General features: G+C 34.1%; 1 protein-coding gene across 1 annotated transcript in view; it reads left to right on the top strand.

Moving 5' to 3' along the window:
* Positions 1-23,636, top strand: part of LOC129741610 (protein vestigial-like) — a 134,827-nt gene that overhangs the window by 105,691 nt on the left and 5,500 nt on the right. Inside the window, exons 5-7 of the mRNA XM_055733349.1 lie at positions 19,382-19,473; positions 19,550-19,728; positions 19,855-19,928. Coding sequence (XP_055589324.1) covers positions 19,382-19,473; positions 19,550-19,728; positions 19,855-19,928 — 345 coding nt within the window. The remainder of the gene's footprint in view (positions 1-19,381; positions 19,474-19,549; positions 19,729-19,854; positions 19,929-23,636) is intronic.

Genomic DNA, 23,636 nt, shown 5'->3' with positions numbered 1-23,636 from the left:
TACCACAAAACGTTCGTAAAATCCCACTGTTCGGGAAAAAAATGCGCAACATCGACAACGCAAAGATTTATTTAGCTCATAAAGACGGGCAGCACCAAGTAAAATGGACAATCCCGAGGCAGGAGAAATAATCAAATTATAGTCAAAGGGAAGCAAAATTGCATTTTCAATCACCCCGGGATATAAGGAAAAACAAAATGAATCTGCGCAAAAAAGACGAAACAGTTCGATAGACCTTCTGAGAAGTGTTTGAATCGACAATACGATTGCTGTTTGTTTTTTGTGTCTTCATTAATCATTTTAACGATCGACAGAAAATCTTATCCTTAACCGATGTTACTGATTTTGAACCAGCTAAAGCCTGTTGTGAACCTAGTAAATCTACCTTGAATCATCTTTGAATCATTTTTGAATCATCTTTGAATCATCTTTGATTATCTTTGAATCATCTTTGAATCATCTTTGAATCATCTTTGAAACATCTTTGAATCATCTTTGAAACATCTTTGAATCATTTTTGAATCATCTTTGAATCATCTTTGAATCATCTTTGAATCATCTTTGAATCATCTTTGAATCATCTTTGAATCATCTTTGAATCATCTTTGAATCATCTTTGAATCATCTTTGAATAATCTTTGAATCATCTTTGAATCATCTTTGAATCATCTTTGAATCATCTTTGAATAATCTTTGAATCATCTTTGAATCATCTTTGAACCATCTTTGAATCATCTTTGAACCATCTTTGAATCATCTTTGAACCATCTTTTAATCATCTTTGAATCATCTTTGAATCATCTTTGAATCATCTTTGAATCATCTTTGAATCATCTTTGAATCATATTTGAATCATCTTTGAATCATCTTTGAATCATCTTTGAATCATATTTGAATAATCTTTGAATCATCTTTGAATCATCTTTGAATCATCATTGAATCTTTTTTGAATCATCTTTGAATCATCTTTGAATCATCTTTGAATCACCTTTGAATCATCTTTGAATCATCTTTGAATCATCTTTGAATCATCTTTGAATCATCTTTGAATCATCTTTGAATCATATTTGAATCATCTTTGAATCATCTTTGAATAATCTTTGAATCATTTTTGAATTATCTTTGAATCATCTTTGAATCATCTTTGAATCATCATTGAATCATCTTTGAATCATCTTTGAATCATCTTTGAATCATCTTTGAATCATCTTTGAATCATCTTTGAATCATCTTTGAATCATCTTTGAATCATCTTTGAATCATCTTTGAATCATCTTTGAATCATCTTTGAATCATCTTTGAATCATCTTTGAATCATCTTTGAATCATCTTTGAATCATCTTTGAATCATCTTTGAATCATCTTTGAATCATCTTTGAATCCTCTTTGAATCCTCTTTGAATCATCTTTGAATCATCTTTGCATCATCTTTGAATCGTCTTTGAATCATTTTTGAATCATCTTTGAATCATCTTTGAATCATCTTTGAATCATCTTTGCATCGTCTTTGGAAAATCTTTGAATCATCTTTGAATCAACTTTGAATCATCTTTGAATCATCTTTGAATCATCTTTGAATCATCTTTGAATCATCTTTGAATCATCTTTGAATCATCTTTGAATCATCTTTGAATCATCTTTGAATCATCTTTGAATCATCTTAAAATAATGTTTCAATCATCTTTGAACCAGCTTCGAATCATTTTTTAATCATTTTTGAATCATCTTTGTATCATCTTTGAATCATCTTTGAATGATCTTTGAATGATCTTTGAATCATCTTTGAATCATCTTTGAATCATATGTCAATTGTCTTGAATCATCTTTGAATCATCTTTGAATCATCTTGAATCATCTTTAATTCATCTTTGAATCATCTTTGAATCATCTTTGAATCATCTTTGAATCATATGTCAATCGTCTTGAATCATCTTTGAATCATCTTTGAAACATTTTTGAATCATCGTTGAATCATTTTTCAATCACCTTTGAATCATCTTTTAATCATCTTTGAATCATCTTTGAATCATCTTTGAATCATCTTTGAATCATCTTTGAATCATCTTTGAATCATCTTTGAATCATATTTGAATCATCTTTGAATCATCTTTGAATCATCTTTGAATCATCTTTGAATCATCTTTGAATTATCTTTGAATCATCTTTGAATCATCCTTAATTCATCTTTGAATCATCTTTGAACCATCTTTGAATCATCTTTGAATCATCTTTGAATGATCTTTGAATCATCTTTGATTCATCTTTGAATCATCTTTGAATCATCTTTGAATCATCTTTGAATCATCTTTGAATCATCTTTGAATCATCTTTGAATCATCTTTGAATCATCTTTGAATCATCTTTGAATCATCTTTGAATCATCTTTGAATCATCTTTGAATCATCTTTGAATCATCTTTGAATCATCTTTAAATAATGTTTTAATCATCTTTGAACCAGCTTCGAATCATCTTTGAATCATCTTTGAATCATCTTTGAATCATCTTTGTATCATCTTTGAACCATTTTTGAATTATGATTAAACCATCTTTGAATTTTTCGGGTTTTCAATCTTCTAATTAAAACAAATATTCTAGTTATTTGATGTTTTGTTTTCCAAGTTGAAAATGTTAACACATTCATCGCAAAGAATTCTTTCGAGCGCCAGTTCAGCTTCCAATGTGTCAGAGTTAAACGTTTGGAATGTGTTCAAAGTTTGGAACAAATCAGTACTGCGCAAATTTTGCAACTTCAAAGTGTTCCAAAATAGCTTAATAACAAACCCATCAAGCACCAGACTAATAAATTCATTTGCTGCCAACAAGATGATTTTTGTGGAAGGAAATTTCTTTCCTTAAACTTTTTTTTCTCTTCTCGAATTGAAAAAAAGTCTCGGAATTCAGTAGTCAAAAGATTTGTTTTTTCCATTCTTCAGCTGCAAGGAATGCTGAATCACTGCTCCCGTTTGAGGCAGCCGATTTCCCTCAGATGTAAGATGTAAAAAAGTGAATTGTATTTTCCAAGCAAAAAACCGCGATTTCATCTTCTTTGTAAGGATCCTCGATTTGAAGGAATTTCTCAACATTAGGATTCCCATTTCACGGTTCCGTGACATATGCCCGGCTGATGTAGACCCGTAAATCATCACTCTAACAGCAGAGAGCCGCGCGACGCGTAGAAGGTCCCCAAGATTTCAGTCTGACATTAATCATCTTAATTTAAATTTAAATGACGGCATTTAATCCAGACTGCGAAAGATGCTGTACCTTGGTATTAGGGCAGGAAAAAAAACCCTCTTTACGTGCATCGCAAATTTTGATGAGTTTGGTGAGAGAAAAAACTCCCAACACGAATTACAGATTTCTTCGCCAAATTGTACGGTTCAAAGCAGCGAACACAACTGTCGATAGTCTCAATACAGTTCATTTTTCCTTATTTTTTAAAACAAAAAAAAAACAAACTGCTTACCAAACATTCATCGGAAACGACAAAATAATATCTTGAAAAGTACAGCTCTTCAACGAGACGAAGTACCAGAAAAGTCTTGAACGCAAGAAACACTCAACTTAACTCAAGTCAAGTAGGACACTTCGCGGTCACAATTTCGTCACATCGCTGCTAAGATTTTGCCGTTTTTCTCCCATTCGCGCCGAAATCATAAATCGACCGAAAGTACATAAATTTTGGCTGTAGATTTCGCCCGTTCAGCGGAACCAACTTTAAACGTCAGACAGCAAACAAATTTAAATTCATTTCGCTTCTAACTTATTGTTATTGCTGTTTTGAAATATGCTGAAATGGGGCCCGAAATTTGGTGGTCGACTTTGTGCAAGCTCGAAGCTCGAAAGTTGAGTCTGGCTGGCTTGACTTTTCACCGTGCGGTTATGACTAATTTAAATAGTTGGACAGTTGTGCCCCTTCAAATGAACTGCTTGCCGACAGAAAATCGAAAATTGCGATTTATTATTTTCACATACCATTTCGGCCGAGGTAATTGTTGTTTGGATACGAATAGCACCGACATATTTCCCGAGCTGATGCTATTCTGTAATAAATTAAAAAATCAAATTGAACCCCTAACACTTTGTTTAGAATCGCTCTGATTCTTGTCGTTCGAGGAATGAGAAATAACCCGAGCGTTGAACACGGCTATTTCGCCACAAGAAACATCGAAAAGACTTTACAAAAAATAAAACCGTCACATTCCCCACTATAGCCTGATCGGAATCTATGTTAGTATCTTAGAAAAACAAAAGACCGTGGCACCAATTTGAATCTGTCGTAAATATGCGAAATATGCCATGCATAAGATGTTTGCGATGTATTCATACAAATTTCGAACGACCCACTCCACATTTGCCCAGGTTCATTAACGTAGGAAGAAAGTTAGTTTATGATTCAATAAAATGTTTAAAAATATTTCAGAATCTTCTCAACGTATGAACCATCTGATAAACCACTTTCAAAATGAATTACCCGAAATTTATCTAAGCGTAACTGATGCCGGAACCCCATCAAGAAACCCTGGACCCAATACACATCAAAGTAAAAATTCTTGCTGCTTGTTCAAGACAACCAACTTTCTTCAGGTTTTTCCCGACAACATCAGCAGAAAACAACTTTTACCAACCGAAGACGACGGCGATAACTTTACCCAGTCCTGTTCCCTCTTGAAGATGACTTCAACAGGGCTTACTTAAGAAGAGCGGCCCAAAGAACGCAAGACGTTCGGAAATCAACTCTTTTAATTACTACCGCAAACCAACTGTTGCCGGCTGCTACTGGATTCTTTGCTGCTGGAGCCAGAAAATGGTTCCAACGGGGGGTAATTAGGTTCAAAGAGACCTTCACACAAAGATGTTAAAACGACTCTAATCGAGGCAAAAAATAAAATTACAGGTGTTTTGCCCATGTTTACCCTATGTGTCGATTCTACTAAGGAGGAGACAAAGAAAGCTCCATATCAGCAAGCAACGGAAGTGAACGGTTACTTATGTCTTGGTTTCAGCAAAAAGTGATGAAAATTGTACTTTTCTTGATGAGAGTACCCCCCGATGGGAAAACTCTTCGTTGATGGACAAGTTAGCTCTACTGTGTGTAGGACTTCAGTAATCTACTGTTGAGCTTCAATCCATTACAGAAGAGAGCTTCAAGATGATTTTTTTTCTCGTCCTTGTTTATCTGCGTTACTAATCACAGTACCAATTGGGAAGAATTGCCAAGAGTTATACTTTTATTTAAAGAAAATCTATTTAGGACTGTTTTAGAAACAAGCAACAATTTCATTTGTGTATAACTTTTTAATGCTTAGATGAAAACTCAGTAAACTACTTATAATGTTTTCGTTTATTAGCAGTGGCGACCTAGTTATCCACGAGTTTTGCCCTGACTGCTGTCTTTGTGTTCCTTTATTTATTCAGAAGTCCACCAGTTTTGCCCCAGGTTTGAACCTCAAGCAAGCGGTTGTAACCAAGGTTGCCGAAATCACAGAAAAATCTATAATTTCACAGAATTTTAGCAAATGTTCATTACAGAATCTGTGTCACAGAACACAGAATTTTGGAAATTTTCACAGATTTCACAGATTTTCCAAATTCTGTACTTATTTCCGAAATTATAAATTTTATGTCAACATAAATTTTGGATTTCTAACTTTGTTTTTGAAAAACATGCTAAGATTGGTAATGTTAATTGATTTTACTTAAGTGAAATGTAAAAAAGACTCATCTTTCCGTGACTTTTCAAAGAAATTTCTGCCGTTTCAATCACAGAAAACCCTCACAGAATTTCTGCGTTAAATCACAGAAAGTCAGAAACTTATTTTCCCAAAACACAGAATTTTTATCGGCAACCTTGGTTGCAAATTGTCAGTATTGGGGGTAAGTATAATGGTGCGTATAGCAACCATATGTTTGCATCGTCCTAGATGACGATATTGTTAGTTTATCCAGAAAAAGTTTTGCCCCGCGCCACAGGAGAAAACGAAAAAAAAACTTTTTAGGACTGGCTTAGAAAAAAAGCAACACTTTCATTTGTGTTTAACTTTTTAATGCTTAGTTGAAAGTTGATTTCAGTAGAACTACTTAGTAAGTAAAGTTTATAAGTGCAAGATTTGGTGACAATCTGTCAAAGTTTTTTGAACTTGAACAAAAATTTGTTGGCAGGATCGAGAAAAGTCCAGGATGAACCCAAAAGCGGACGAAAATCAACTATTTGACCAAAATTCGTGTGATAAATCCTCCTTCTCCTCGAGGATCCAACCTAGAGCTAAAATTTGAATAAAAGCGAAGATTATTGATTCCATGAAGGTAAGGAACGAAGAAGGTTTAATACAAGTGTTACGTTTATTCCAGTACTAGAATAGACCTAGTTTGACAAATGTTGAATTAGCTGAGGCTTCTATCCTCTCGGATATTCGTGGATCACAGGGGCGCACTGTGGTCCGAAATGGCTAAAAGTGGAACTTTTTTCCTAGCACCTCTGTCTTTCATCTTATGTCATAAGTGTCTTTAGAACATTTGCTTCTTCAAACATGCTTTATAACTTGAAAGTATCAAAAGTTAGTCAAAGTCCACTATAAAAAAATTGAAAATTCTAACTTTTTTATTTCAATAGATGGAGCTTTACTTTATACTACAAAGTTATAGAATATATAAAAATATGAAACTTTGTTGAATACATTAAAACTCTATCTCTTTTCAGAGCAGAATTATATAGGTTTTCTTTTGAAAGTTATTTTAAAGTTAGTTTTTTAAACTTAACTATAGTTAGATGGGGATTTACATGAATAAGATGTTCTGAACATTTGTAGGAATATTCAAATCAAACGTTTTGCACAAGATTTCAACATTCTACGACGTTTCCTAGCCAACTTATTGCAACTTTAAGTTTTATTTTTACTCAATTTCACGAGCTTTTATTGCAAAAACGAGCAAGTGGATTTTTAAAACTAATAAACCACATTGAAGCTTGAACTAAGTGCAACAAATTGGTGTTGGCGCCATTTGTCTTCACGCGCTCATATTTGAACACAACAAGCATATATTTGATGTGTTTTGCGTGTTTCCATACAAACATTATTTCCTACTGCCTTCTGCCTTCGTTCTGCGTAGCATCTGCGTAGCCTGGAAATCAATTTTTCCATTTTTTATATGGAAACACGTAAAACACATCAAATATATGCTTGTTGTGTTCAAATATGAGCGCGTGAAGACAAATGACGACAACACCAATTTGTTGCACTTAGTTCGAGCTTCAATGTGGTTTATTAGTTTTAAAAATCCACTTGCTCGTTTTTGCAATAAAAGCTCGTGAAATTGAGTAAAAATAAAACTTAAAGTTGCAATAAGTTGGCTAGGAAACGTCGTAGAATGTTGAAATCTTGTGCAAAACGTTTGATTTGAATATTCCTACAAATGTTCAGAACATCTTATTCATGTAAATCCCCATCTAACTATAGTTAAGTTTGAAAAACTAACTTTTAAATAACTTTCAAAAGAAAACCTTTATAACTCTGCTCTGAAAAGAGATAGAGTTTTAATGTATTCAACAAAGTTTCATATTTTTATATATTCTACAACTTTGTAGTATAAAGTAAAGCTCCATCTATTGAAATAAAAAAGTTAGAATTTTCAATTTTTTTAAAGTGGACTTTGACTAACTTTTGATACTTTCAAGTTATAAAGCATGTTTGAAGAAGCAAATGTTCTAAAGACACTTATGACATAAGATGAAAGACAGAGGTGCTAGGAAAAAAGTTCCACTTTTAGCCAATTCGGACCACTGTGGGGCGGTCCTAGAGTTGGCTCTTGGGGGGGGGGGTGATTTTTCAAATTTTCAAAAATCAGTCAATATGAAGGAACGTAATATCTGGTGAAAAAACGTTCATTTTGAAAAAGCGGGAAAAGGAGGAGGATGGCGGGCGGGGGGGAGGGGGAGGGGGTATTAGTGTTGCCACTTTCAAATGAGTACAATATAAGCTGAACACTGCTCCTTCTCCCTCACCGAATAAAATCAGATGTATTTAGAAAAATATTAAATAAGAGAAGAAATAAAATATTAAAAAGAAAATTGGCATTATTTGTATATCTGGTAGTTTGAAATTGTCACATTCAAAGATCTTTAAAGAATTTATTGTTTTAAATGTCATTTTACAAATGAAAATTATACACACGTGGTTGAGCTTCTAAATTTTAGTTTTTATTAATTATTGCTACGAATTTCAAACTGATTAACGGTGATTAATTTTTTCATTAGAGTAATTCACTGAATAGTGATTTGGAAATTTTGTAATATCTATTATTTTCTATTTGGAAACACAATCCTCGTTCAAAATTTGGTTTTGATTTTTCAGATTCTCGATACAAAAAATTAACACTCTAAAAATAAATTCAGATGAAAATAATATTTTCAAAATCAGATACTGAAGTATGAAGCTTCCGGAACTTATTTTTAATTGATTTGCTCTTGAATTTCAGGTTTCAATACAAAATTTTCAATTTTAATTATACTCAAACAAATGAAAAAGCAACATATAAATTACAAAGAAGGTGAAAAGCTGATTTTGGAAAATTTTTGCGTTCTTAACTCGATTTTTGTCAGTATTTTTGTCGGAAAACTAATTAGTTTAGAGTTTAATCGATAACTGATGAAGCAGCTGACCTACATGAACAAAAAATAATTACTTTGAATCTATAGATTATCTTTCATTTTTTCATCGATTCAGATTTTAGGAAAGAATGCCACTAAGTGGCAAATTCCCGAAAATACAATACAGATTTTCTTTCTAAAAAAGAACGATTTAAAAAAAAATAAATTTATTTTTTTCTTAAAATTCTATAATTTTGTGGTCCAGAAGTCATGAAAAATTGATCATGAAGTTATAACCTTTTTTCTAAATCCTTTTGATGCTGTACACTTTTGCTGTAATGTGCACAAATTTTTTTCAATGAATTTTAACCTTCTTTTTTCAAAAGTTATACCGAAAAACAGAGCTGATAGAAAAATACAAATTTGCATTCAGTACCCCTAAATAAGTCAAAGTCAATTTTCAAATTCTTTGCACCTCGGAAAATGTGAGTTTTTTATCCTTGTGTTATAATTGTGAATGCAGATTTTGAGTTTTGAAAATGAATTTAAATTCCTTTCTCAAAACACCAATTCCTTCATATTAAATAAGCTTTTATAAATAGTTTTTATTCCTTTTGGGCTCAAATTACAAACATTACCCAAAATTTCTTCTTTTGATTTATTGTTGCTCTGGAATCTGTTGTGTTTTATTAACGCATTAATTTGAATTTAGAAATCTTTAAAAGATTTTTGAAACTTGAACTCTAACTATAAAAATTTAAAATTTTCATATTCATTTTCTGTTTGGTAGTATGTATTTGAATCTTTTTACGGTCATCCATTATATGAATGCTTGATGTGATAGATTTCAATCCAGATTAAATTAATTTGAATCTATTTTTTTTTAAATTTCTTAATATAGGTTAGTTTGAAGTTTCATAATCCATATTTCAATGATGTTAATTCGAGGGAGAAATGAATTCGTGCAAGAGAATCTTTAATGTGATTTAAAAACTCAATTGTTATTTTGCAATCTAATTATGAATTCCTTGTAAACGCAAGTGAGAATAGCACTGCATTGGATTTTGGAATAAGTTAGACATGACTTTAAAAAGATTTAAAATTGTCAATAAACCAACTATAAGCAAAAAAAATACAGAATTGGGAATTCTAATTTTAATTTGGATTTCAGATTCGTCTTAGCTTTTTATTCTTGAAGTAAAGTTTTGTTATAATATTTTGTCCCGATTTTTACGGTTTTTGAGATATTATGAACTACAAAGAAAAATCCTTATGAGGAACTTTCCGTTGCTAAATCTCAACATGTTGTATATAACGGTTGAATTTATTTAGTATAATATTGGTGTCAAAAAAAAATTAGAAGGTACCAAAGACGGTCAATTGAAGTCACACGTTTCTTAAGCGCCTACTGGAAAACTGATCCCTTCAATGTGATTACTGACTGAGAATGTGACTACAATTCATATTTCTTACTTATAGGGCAGTTAAACACTTAAAGTTCAAAGGTATTTTTTCACTTCTTAGAATGACCAAGATCTGCAAATCCATTTAACATGATAGTAATTTCTGAAAATTAAAGGAAATTGTCAATCTTACGATTCCGTACATATGTATATAGTTTGAGTTTTTTTTTTGTTTTCTTCAATCTGACCGAATCTGTCATTCTATTAAAATTCAAAACATAATGAATAATTAAGAAGCTCAGATTTTGAAACAAATACAAAATTTATCACAATTTGCTCATGTAAATTTAGGCATATGAGGGATATAAGTGACAATTCAAAAAAATGTCCCTACATTTCATTACCTAGCTCAAATGTTAAGTAGATAAATGGTTAGCAAATTTAAATTCAACACTCTAAGTAATTCAACAGAAGTTGATTGGAATAATTCGGGCCAGGGAATTGCAAGTTACAGCTGCTTCAGTTTGGTAGACCGACTTTTCTTCAATCTTGAGTCTTTAAGTGATGAACAAATTTTTTCGTTTATTAATCACCCCCACGGAGTGGAAAATTTTTGAAAATTCAAAAGCACATCTACTAGGAGAATTTAAAGTTTTTATAGAAATTCAAGCATTAACGGGTATTTTGTAACGGTTTTTTGCCGCTTAAGGGGGGGGGGGGGTGATCACCCCGATCACCCCCCCCCCCCCCCCCATAGGACCGCGCCTGGTGGATCATAAGTCAGTTAGACTTTTTGTCGGTTTAAACTTGAATGAGACTCAAGCTTAAAGTAGACAAATCCTAAACGATCGGAGTCGATACAAAACAATCTACATATGTACATTATATAAGATTTTTGAGTCTCTGATATCCTCACAGAAGTGCACAGATTTAACAGTTTCGATGTGTTAAGGTCCTTATGAATAAAAAAGTGAGTAAAACTTTAATTAATGAGTGGAACTGTGGATCTCCAACAATTGAAAAGAAGAAGTGACATCAACTATAGACAGTTTATGAGTCAGAAATGTGAGAGGCAATGGTTAAATAATGAAATGGTTCGTAAAGAATTCTCACAAAAGATAAAAGAAGTTTGATTTTTTTTCAGTTCAAAATAATTTAGAAAGAAACAAGAATAATGGAAAACTTTTTTGGAACACTATTAAACGTTTGTCGAATCTAATACGAATCTATCTAATACGAATACGTCAAAGTTGATGCAGTTTGGTTTGAAGGCGCTGAATATATATACTAAAGAACTAGAAATTACTGAGAAATTCAACAACTATTTCATCGATAACGTCATGGAAATCCAAGTTAATATTGCCATTGGTTTAAATTTCTGATTGAGTCAAATATTTAGATTACAACTGTGGTAGTTTGAGCTCGTTCGAACACGTTTCCATCCTAGAGTTTTACGAGATAGCACGAGATAGTTAGTGGGAAACATGAAACCCACAGCTTGCATTGATAATGTCTCACTAAGAGTTTTCAAAGATTCTCAAACAGTAAAAGCTAACCATTTGATCGAAATTATTATAACCAGTCTGCAATTAGGTATCATGCCAGATACATGGAAGTTATCTACCGTCATTCCTGTATCAAAACAGCAAAATACTAGAGAGTCATCATTGTACTGGCCAATAAACATGTTGGAGTTACAAGAGAAAGATCTAGAGATAGCAGTAATTTGACAAGTGATAACTTTCATTGAGACAGAAAACATTTTAATCAATGGATCCACATTATAGAAACAACATTTCATGGAGACTGCAGTAAATTTGTTATTTCGTAACTGGAAAGATTACATCGAAAATGGTAACTACACTGTTGCTGTATTCCTTGATTTTAAAGAGACCATTTGTTCGGGCTCGGCCGATGGGGGGGTTCGGATTTCGGGGTATTTCTTCCCGTCTCTCGTCGACGGCATCCACCAGCAACAAGAATGTCCAGGTAAATCGTCTCCACTTAGCACACAGCTGATTCACCCACGGGGGAGAGAATTTGTTTTCACAGTTTCGGGTTGATTAACGAGTTAGCATCACACAGTATGTACGATGATCGATTATATGCCACAATTACTTTCAGCCCGATTTCGGATTCACTAGAGAAAGTCGCTTAGTTGGACTTAAACTTATTAATTTATTAGGAACGAAGTGAAATTCCGTGCTTCTAATTCAACGTTATATTCTATTCTACTTTCTAAAATGGCTTACATACTATTGTGTGAGTCTCTCTCGGCGAAAATTCTTATGTTGCGAGAGAGTACATATTAATGCTAGGGTACGTGTACAGAAAGTGGTGTTTGCGAGCAAATGGATTAAAGTGTCAAGTTAACTTAAAACTAGACACATATTACAAACAAAAACTTAGATGCTATTTCCTGACCGGTACAGTACCGATCACCATTTAAAACAATAGATTGAACGAAGGTTTTGGATGTGTTAATCAGAATTGCTATTAGCGGCACAAAGCGGTTTCAAAGTATTCTAGATGAAAGCATTTAAAGAAATAAGTTTGATTTGGCTTACTCTAACTACAGAGAGAATAAGTACGGAGACCCTAAAGGCAGTGTCTTGGCACCAGTTTTGTTTATGTTGTGCTGGGAGCACAATGCCAGTTATAGAGTAATTCCTGAGACAGATTGTGGTAGGGTGTTTTTGTTTTGAAAAAATGTAAACACTAACTGGTCGCCATTTTGATCTTTGATGATAAGCACTGCTCAATGCTATCTTTTAGATTTTTTTAAAATTAAAATCATTAATTCAAAATGTCTTAACTTGTTATTAATTAATTAAATAAAGAATTTATATTCTCCTCACCAAGGTTCGCTTGCAAAACCACTACAATTGTATTGCTAATTTTTTTCGTTATTATTTGGTCATTGAACATGCGTATGTATTGTTATGTTTACCCTACCACGATAAGCCGAGAAAATGTAAACATGAGAAATCAGCTGTTCGTCTCCGTGAAAGACGGAGAACGGAGAATAAAAAACTCCCGTGCGATAGCTGCAGAGATTTTTTGTTTCTCTCCACAGATTATTCGCACCCAGGTTTCAAAAGCCACACAAACCTAGTTCCAATAGCTCCAGCGTGCGACAATGTGTCACTGTAGAGCACCACGGTGAAAACACAGGACCGTCTGGTTCAAGCCGCGAATAAATAAGCCAAAATCAAACACGATGATGTGCATAATAATAGCATCAACAAACGATGAATGTTTCGGGTGAGTGTTCAGCTTTGTATGTATTGGTAAACACAATAAGCCAAGCCAGTTGCCGTCGCTATTGCTCTCCACGGTGAAAACATTTTTCGGCTGTAGTGTGTGTTCGCTCTGCGGTGTTAATTTCCAGATTCTCTAAGGAGGTTGAGCTGGAAATCTCTGCGGTGCGTTTCAGATAATCTCTACCTTGAATCGAAAACCGAACTCATCGGTGATTCTCGTTAGAGAAATTGCACGCCTGCTTGAGGTAGCTGACGATTTGTGGAATCTTCAAATCAAAAGTGGTTTATAAAGATTGACACAATAATTGATAAAAGTATTCGACACTGCTAACTCATCGCATTTAATTCAATTTACAGTTACTCTAAAGAATGTGTGATATTTGCATTTTTTATGCCCATAGGTTCAGAGAAATGTTCTAAATCTATAGTATCAAATTTTCTATACTCAATTGTACTTCCATAAGATGGAGAGAATCCCAAGAAACGCAGATCAAGCTAACTAGCATTTCGATGTTTTATTATGGCTTTTTTGTGCAGCTCGTTTTATGATGGTTTTATTATGGTCATGCAAAATGCTTATATTTTTGAATCGACCATCTGTTTTTAGATAGTTTTGAAAACGCTTATAAATCTTCCATTAAACATGCTGTTTTAGTTATTTAGAAAGAGTTAGGAATGCTTTGTTTAAACTATAATAAAACACAAACTTAGAAGTTTGCTCCAAGCTTTCTTTTGCATGTTCTATAATAGCACTCAGTGCCTGATTATTAAACCGCCATAAAACTTATTGACAGTTCTCGATCAAGATGTCAAATCAGGACACGCTCAGATTAGATAGCACATATTTGAATTAGAATTCCCATTTTTACACATTTTTGATAAGTTCTGTGTGTTGATTTTGAGTTAAAATAATAAAAAGTTATAAAAATCTATGAAAACTTCGAATTACCGGAAGTGGAATGAATAACTCTACAATATGAGTATTGAGTGAAAGAGTTCAAATAGGAGGAACAAAATTTGTTGCTTGACGCCATCATTAGTACAAGATGGCGGCTTCCGCTTTTATTTTCAAAGTTGTAAATAACTGAAAATATCATGAAACCTTTTTAAAATTGTTATTAGGTGAAAGTAATAAACGAGTAGAAGTCGAATTTCGTTGTCCGTCGCCATCTTAAATCCCAAGATGGCGGCTACCACTCAACTTGAAAATACTGTAAATGACTGAAAATCGCCTCAAACCCTTACAATATAGGTATTAGTTGAAAGAAATGAACCAGTAAAAGTCGAAGTTCGTTATTTGACGCCATCCGAATTCAAGATGGTGGTTTCCACTGAACTTTAAAATGTTGTATATGACTTATAATCGTATGAAACCTCAACAATATTGGTATTGGGTAAAAGGGCTAAACGAGTAGTAGTCGATTTTCTCTTTCCGTTTTACTCTGAAATGCTGTAAGTGACCCAAAATCGCACAAAGCAACCACAATACAGACCCCGGGCGTTTTTTGGCAACATTCGATTTTGGAAACATCCGATTTTGGCACATGTCCCTAAATCAAACAAATAACAGAAACAACATAACCTTATAGTTTTCGCTTTAATAGGACCAATACAATTTAGATTTATTAGCATGATAGACATAATACAATGACATAAATAGCAAATGGCAAAAAACAAAAACTATCGACAAAACAAGAAAAGTGCTAAATGCATCAAAAATATGATAAAAAATGTAGTACAAAGAAAAAACAAAGTTGAGGAAAGAATCGTTCGATTTGAACAACATAAAATGTTCGAGCGGGTTGCCAAAAACAATTAGGGTCTGGTTCTTCTAGTTTATCCCTTTCAACGAATACCAATATTGTAAAGCTTTCGTGCGGTTTTAAGTCATTTGCAGAATTTTAAAGCTCAGTGGAAGCCGCCATCTTGGATTTCAAGATGTCGTTTGATAGAAAACTTCGACTTCTACTCGTTTGGTCCTTTCACACAATGCCTATATTGTGGGAGTTTCATGCGATTTTCAGTGTTTAACAGCATTTTAAAGTTCAGTGAAAGCTGCCATCTTGGATTTCGAGACGCACCAGATAGCAAAATTTGACTTCTTCTAGGTTAGCCCTTTTAGCCAATACCCATATTGTGGGTGTTTCATGCGGTTTTTTAGTTATTTACAGTATTTTAAGGTTCAGCGAAAGTCGCCATCTTCGATTTCAAGAGGATCTGATAGAGAAATTCCACTTAAACTGATTAAGCCATTTTACCCAATGACCATATTGTGGGAATTTCTCGTGACTTTCAATGATTTCAATCATTTTATAGTTCAGTGGAAGCCGCAATCTTGGATTTCAAGATGACGCCTAATTGCGAAATTTGTATTCTACTCGTTGATCCTTTTCAACTTATACCCATTTTGTGGAAGTTTCATGTGATTTTCAGTGATTAACAGCATTTTAAAGTTCAGTGGAAGCTGCCATCTTGGATTTCAAGTTGACGTCCGATAGCGAAATTCGACTTCTTGTAGTTTAGCCCTTTCACCAAATACCAATATTGTGGGCCTTCCATGCGATTCTCAGTGACTAACAGCATTTCAAAATTCAGCGGAAGACGCCATCTTGGATTTCAAGATGGCGTCGAAAAGAAAAAAATCGGCTTCTTCTAGTTTAGCCCTTTCAACCAATACCCATATAGTGGTTGTTTAATGCGACTTTTGGTCATTTACAGCATTAAAAGTTCAGCGGATGCCGCCATCTTGGATTTCAAGATGGTGTCTGATAGCGAAATTCGACTTCTAATCGTTTAGTCCTTTCACCCAATACCAATATTGATGGGATTTCATGCGATTTTAAGTCATTTACAACATTTGAACGATCAGCGAAAGCCGCCATCTTGGATTTCAAGATGGCGTCAGACAACGAAATTTGACTTCAACTCATGATTTATTCCACGGGTGATTAACAACCAATCCGTTTTTATTAAAAATGTATGTCCTCATTTACTGTACTAAGGATTAACAACTCAGAAATTAGGAACTCATCCTAAGCGTGTAATTGATTGGCTTGCGAGAGAAACGTCAAATCGTAGCTTTTTTTGGGGTCATCATTAAACCATAATAAAACTATGAATTGACTCACGCCATGTTGGTTGCAAAATCGAAGGGCACAAAATGACGCCATGTTGATGGATTCACAATGCAAGCATTGGAAAATATTTTTTCAAGCCCATTTTCCATCAATTCCATCATGATTGACCATCAGATTTGACGAGGCGCATTTATTTTAAGATACTATTTCATACACATTTTACCTAAAATCTTGACTGGCAGTACAAAAGAGGCTCATAATATGGTTAAAACATTGGTATTTTGGCTATTAATTTTACCAGATCATAAATATCTCAATAATGCAATCATCATTCATCAATCATTATGGTTGCTGGAAAAAAAAAAAAAAACTCCGAGAACTCACAGAATCGAAAAAAAACAAAATATATAGCCTAATTTTGGCTTTATTAGAGTCCAGGTGATGTTATAGAATGCGCTTTAGCTTTTTATGAAGATTAATGCTATAGTCCAAACGAAATTTTGCTGACCATAATAAAGCTAAAATTGTTACTTGGGATATGTTTGAGCAACGAAAGAACACTGATTTTGAGGGAATTATTAGAAGGTCATATGTCAAATTTGAGCTATATCTGCAACGGGTGAGGGTTGCTTTGAGTCTGAAGTGTACAAGGGATTCAGAGACAATGTGTAAATAAAAAACTGGGTTTTTTCATCTAAAACTTTTTTCTCAATTGGTCAATTGCTAGTTTATGTTAATTGGACTTACATCAAAGTTAATACAAACATTTCATCTGAAAACCGCATCATTATAAGAATTATTATAAAAAATTATATATTGTAGTTATTTAAATTTCTGTCGATTTAGATAGATAGCATTTCGTGAAGCAGACATTTGTATTTCGTCGAATTAAATTTTCCTTCTTTTCTCTTTTCTACGCAAGAGATTTGCTTCAAGGTGACACATAAATCTAGGAGTAATAAATTTAAAAATATGGATTTCACGATAACTCCTAGAAAATTTCGGTTCATGAAACCTCTTGTATGAAGTTATTTTTTAAAATCGTGAATTGAGTTTCTTAGGTCCCTACATATAGGTGAGTCCTACACAAAAATTAAAATCATCAGCTATAAGCAGAGCAGACATTTTTCAAGCATCATAGTTGACATGGTTGCTGATTTTCCTTCATCGTCACGTTTCAAATCTCATGTGACTACTAGTCAAGCTTCAAGGGACTGGAAAAGCTTGACTATCGTCATGGATTTCTGTTCACGTGACGGATGTTATTTTTCAAACGACGGTCGTCAAGCAAGTTGACGGCGTCGGTTCAAAGCATTTTATGTATGATTCGAAAAGTTTTGTGTATTTGGATTGCTTGTTGGGCGATTTTCCAGTGTCAAAAACAAATAAAATTCGGATTAAAAAAATACTACCAATTGCGAAATAACAATATTGTAAAGGAATTTTTATATAGATAATTATGAAATGCAATTTTTTTGCGCATAGTCGATATTGTCCTTCTAGTCCCTAGCGAATTTTCATCGGTCGTGACAGTTGATGTCACGTTCGAAAATGTCCCGGTCCCGAACTATCCTGGACTGATCTCCAAAAACGGAAACGAAGATCGTTGTTTTCACATTTTTTTATCATGACCATAACGAAACTTGTGTTTTGCGGCGTCGTCCTTGATGTTTTTTTTTATCTAAACATTATTCCGTCACAGTCATAAAGACGACGACGGGCTGAAGGTGACTATGATTATTCCGACGCTTCATTTGACTGAAGGTTGAGGCGAGATTGTTTGCTTGGTTACTCATTTGAAGGCGTCTGTTATGAATGCGACTGCTTTAACTTTTTCACAGTCACAGTTTTATGACTGATTACGGTGAATTTTGTATGCTCTGGCTATAAGTTTCCTGGCACAAAAACCCAAAGTAGTCATCACTTAGTGAGGCCCATGTCAAACTAAGACATTCTCCGGATCAATCGTCCAGTTTCATCAAGATTGTCCGGGGCACAAATTTTCCACACCAAGCCAAAACTATCCCTCTGCCGAAGACGACATTCATCCCGGTCAAATTGAGCCTCCCTGAGAAAGGCCGATGGATAGTGAGATTCCCCTATACCTGCCCGAGTAAAGCAAATGGTCACCGTCAGTGCAGCAGAGTCTTTGTATCGACCGCCATGCTTTCCCAATCGTATCCAAATTGCCACATCTCGCTCTCTTTGATCCGAGCCGTCGCCTGCAGGGAACTTTACCTTTTCTTGTTAACTCCTGAAAACTTTGCGCTTTTCCATCCGCCGCCATTCCTCCGACCTCCTATCTTCCATTCGGGGTTTCCAGGCGTTCATCCCTCCACATACAGTCGAGGGCCAGAACCGTTTCCAAGTTGTGCAATTTCCCCGTCATCCCCGTCGCCATTTGTGTCTCTGTTTCGTTGGAATTTTGTTTTACTCGCTTCCTTCGTACTCCGGTCGAGCTCTCGGTTGTGTTGGGTTGCCCTTTTTCCCCCTTATGTGTGTAGTACTAGTATACCCGAAGGTACAACCAAGCTTCCTCCATGCTTCCCGGAACCACATCTTCTCCACCTTTCCGACCTGGATTTCGAAATCGATTAAATGCTATTGTTATTGCATTTGCTGCGTTGCGTCGTCGTCGCCGTCGTCCGTCGCGGGATGTCCTTTCTACCGTGGAACCGTAATATACACAAGCAAGACCTTAAAACAACACCCGAAGGGCATATTTTCGCTACTGCCGCTCGATGTTTTTACTGTCTTCATTTTCGTGACTTATGCCCCGTTTTTCGTCGGAAGCGATTACATAAAGTTGTGCGTGCTTGTGGTTGTCCATCGTTTTCAGTCGCTGATGGAACAAGATTTTTGGAAAATGTCACTTGCCCCCAGCAGCGGAACCAACGGAAAAGATTAAAAATGTTTCTCCTCGCCCCGTTTATGGCAGATAAATTTATCGTGATTTGTTAGTGTTTATCCAAACAAAAGTATCGACTTTTCTTTACAATTGTTATTGAGATCTTCTAAATGATCGATGTTTTCTTCTTTTTTATTTTCAGAAGGTTACAGTTCCATGTCGAGTAGAAACTTTCCCCCATCCTTTTGGAACAGCAATTACGTTCATCCCACCCCTGCGCCGACACACCATCAGGTAAGTAACACCACTTCCCATACGAAAAAAAAAACGTTCAATAAAATATATGAATTCATTTTCAAAAATCCTATAGGTTTCCGATCTGTACTCGACGGACGGGGGCTACTCGACAGATCCATGGCACGCGGCGCACTACGGATCGTACGCCCATGCCGCGCACGCACACGCAGCCCATGCGCACGCGTACCACCACAACATGGCGCAGTACGGCAGCTTACTGAGGTTACCACAGCAATACGGACACACGTCCAGGTGGGTTGATTTGTTGATTTTTTGTGCCAGTCATGCTATTTACGTCTTTTTTCCAAACAGCTGTTTAAATATCATCTTTAGTGTTAGACTAAGTCTAATTTTTTCAATTGTTTTCGTTTCATGCAGGCTACACCACGACCAACAGACGGCACACGCGCTGGAAAGTGCCGCCGCTTATTCTAGTTATCCTACCATGGCAGGTGAGTTTCCCAAACATTTATTGATACTAACAAATCTACTCGATTTAGTTGAATTGCTAAACATTTCTCATGAATTGTATTGACTCGAGACAAAATTTTCAAAGGTTGAACCATGTTTACCAAGATATTTATGGAATAATTTAAAGTTTAAAACTCTTAAACTCAAATTTATAATCAGCAAAAAAAACATATGAATGCGGAAACACCATTTAAATAAGTATTTCATCCAGGTGTTAAAATCCTAAGGACCAAATAAATTTAAAAAAAAAATTTAAATAAGTACGCGGAAACCTTTTTTTTTCAATTCGATTCAAACCCCATTTAAATCTTTTGGATAGCAAAAATTAATCAAGCAATGGTTTTGAGTCTATCAAAAACACGTTTTTTGGAAAATATGTCACTTTTATTTTTTTTACTGGTTTTGAAGCTTCGTTAAATGATTCATACAGAATGAATCATTGGTATTCGAAACATTTGAACTTTTGTGAATTTTGAATGTAAGGAAAGTGAATTTTTGCAAACAGTTTGTAAGCTTAATTTATGTTTTTATGTAGCTTAGGCCAATAATTATCATCTCACACAGAAAGTTTCAGCCAAAACAAAAAGTAGATTCGGATTTGCTGAGAAAATTTTACATAAGAAGGTAAAGGTATGTTCAACAAGCTTATAGGTCCGCTATCCCATAGATATAAATGTTGGTGGATTTCAAGCCTAATTAAGAAAATTTGGAAATTTGAACTCTAAATTACGAACATTCGATGCTACAGAATGGCAGACCTAAGAAAATTTCACATCATAGTAACTTACTTGTACGAAATTTTCTCCGCAATCCAAATCTGTTGTTAGTTTCAAATGTATTGAAAATCAATTACCGTAAAACGGGGTAACATTGATCACCGGGGTAAATTTGACCAACAAGAAACTTTTCCATATTATCATCAATAACTCAGTCTATGGTTTGAATTCTTGAAAACTGTTTCCTACGTTTGAAAGCCTATTAATTGAGTATTAAATAGGGAAAATTTGGTCTGTATTTGAAATTTTTTTCTGTTAGTAAAAAATCTAATTTCAAAATCTTAAAATATCTATTTTTTCAAGGCTCGCAAACAAACAGCTTTCCTGATGATTCCAATAAGCTTTTAGAAGCAAACGGATTGATTAATGTGAAAGAACAACTTTTTTTCTTTATATATGAACAGTTATAGTGCTATTTTTATAGTCATTTAATGATAAATTTTTGATATTTAAAAAATAAGGATATTTTCCAAGAGTAAGCCCGTATTGGACAAATGGATAGGAACCCTATCAAATCGTGAACTTTGAAGAAAAAAATGAAAATGGAAATAGTGGGAGGGCCTAGGGGAATGTGTGAAGGTAAAATTTCATTTGTATTTAGAAGCTCACACTATTTAGCAATTATAATTATTTTTGCCCCTAAATGTAGGCAGCATTATAGTTCTTTTTTCGATAATAACTATTTTTAAAATAAAACGGTAAAAATCAAGGTTAAATTGATAAACTAGCATTTGCACTAGCATTGAAGGTGTTTTGTATCCATTATGATCAAGAAAACGCGTTAAAACCGTCAGAATATAGACTGATCAATGTCACCACAAAGCATCAAATTCTGAACAGTGATGAATACGTTTTTTTAATCAAATTTAAAGAGGTCCAATAAATTTCTGCATCCATGTTTTACGTTCATAGGAGTTCAGTACTGAAAAAATAATCGAAAAATATTGAAAAAAGTGATCAATATTACTCCGGATTACGGTACTCATTCTAAAAACCATTTACTGGTGAGATACATTCAAGAAGTGAACCTTTCTCCCCCTTAAAAACAAAATATCACTCTATTAGAGCAAGTTCACTGGTGTTGGGAAAAAGTGGTAGAAATTTTGACATTTTGAATATTTTACCATGCAAAAATGTTTTCAAGACCTTGGGGCGTTGTATTTTTTACAACACTGTTTCTATTTCAGCCGTATGGGATAGAAATATTGCTATTTTTGCATCACAGCATGCGAAAATACAACACGTGTTGTAAAAAAAACTAGAAGACCACAGATCTTGAAAATGTTTTTGCATGGCAAAATTTCCAAAATGTGCCGTAATTGTCAAAATTTCTATCACTTTCTCCCAACACCAGTGAACTTGCTCTTATGTGTTGTGGGCCTACTTGGTTGAATAAGGCTACTGAATCAAAGCAATTGAAAGATTCCCTTTAATTCAACCACGATAAAAGAAAAGTTCAGATACCGGTATTTTTTCGATCGAAAACGCTCACTATAGTAATAAGTTGCTATCGATATACCGATATCTCAACTTTTTTTTTTACCGTGGTTGAACTAAAGGGAATCTTTCGATTGCTTTGATCCAGCAAAATATTACTTTTTATTGAAGAAATTTTTCAATTGAATGTTGGCTAATTTCAATCCAACTTAAAAAGCAGCTTTCCTGTATATTCATGTTGTCTGCTTAAGTAAATTGAAAATAAATAACATACATTTTGCAAAAACCTAAGTGGGCTTATATAAAATGGCCGTTCAATACTATTTGGGTCACTGAGCATCAGCGTACAATATGATTTTTCAATTTTGTATGAATATTTGTATGAAAAAAGAAAATTTTGCAAATTAATCCATCCATAAAATTCAAAAAAGCTTTCAATAAAGTTTCTTTTTAATTATTGTTTTTGTCTAATCCTAAGCTTCATTGATTGCTAACCTAAGAAGAAGCTAAGTATTTCATGGAAATACTATACAAAATACAAAATACAAAATACAAAATAAATTTTTGGGATCCAATAAAAGTGATTTCAGGTTTTGCTTGCTAACGTTTTCAATAATTTAATAATAGGTAACACTGTTAGAAATAATGTAATGTTTTTGCCAAGGTTCTATAAATAAACAAACTCATGGACTTTGCAAAGCATCTATTTGCGATTTTTTATTTTCATTCTAAGGTTGATCAGCATTCGAATAAGAAGACAAAGATGCTAAAATTCAAAAAAATATCTTTTAAAACTTTTTTTCTATAACATAAAAAATATTTCCTGTGGTACAACTTAGGCTTATGGTTCGAAATTTGCATACAAAGATTGCAGTAGTCTAATATGCAAATTGTTACAACGGAAAAATTGCTGTCATGAAATACGGAAATTTGGAGTGCTGCAATAGAAAGTAATTATTGTTTATTGACTTGCAACTCGCCCTTCAGACTTAGCACATATTTGAGATGGACCTACATTAGGGTGGCAGCCAAATGAGTCATGTCTAATTTTGCAAACCGACCATACACATTTTGCAGATTTGCAAAAAACTGACATGTGCAAAATTTCAGCTCAATCAGACTTGACTTAGGGGTGCTTCGAAGCGCTCAAAAATTCGGTTTTTACCTTAAAAAATCAGGAGGTCAAATGAAATCGGAAAAATCTAAATTTAAATTTTGACGCCAATTGTCTTAAAAATGCATAAAACGTAGAGATCTGAGCTAACTCAAAAGTTGTTTTTTTTACAAAAATCGACTTTAAAAACTTTGATTTCGATGACAAATGACTAAGAAACAGATAAAACGTCGAGATCTAATGATACATCGAGGAATCAAATTTTGGGCAGTAATTGTGTACTTGGACTTTCGTCGTTTTTCCAAAAAAAACGGCCGGTTTTCCAGAGTCAGAAAGTCGGTTTTTACCAAAAAAAACCGTGT

This window comes from Uranotaenia lowii, chromosome 2, assembly GCF_029784155.1.
Source record: "Uranotaenia lowii strain MFRU-FL chromosome 2, ASM2978415v1, whole genome shotgun sequence".
NCBI lineage: Eukaryota > Metazoa > Arthropoda > Insecta > Diptera > Culicidae > Uranotaenia > Uranotaenia lowii.
Note: the sequence above shows the minus strand (reverse complement) of the source record. Positions and strands in the feature narration are given on the sequence as shown.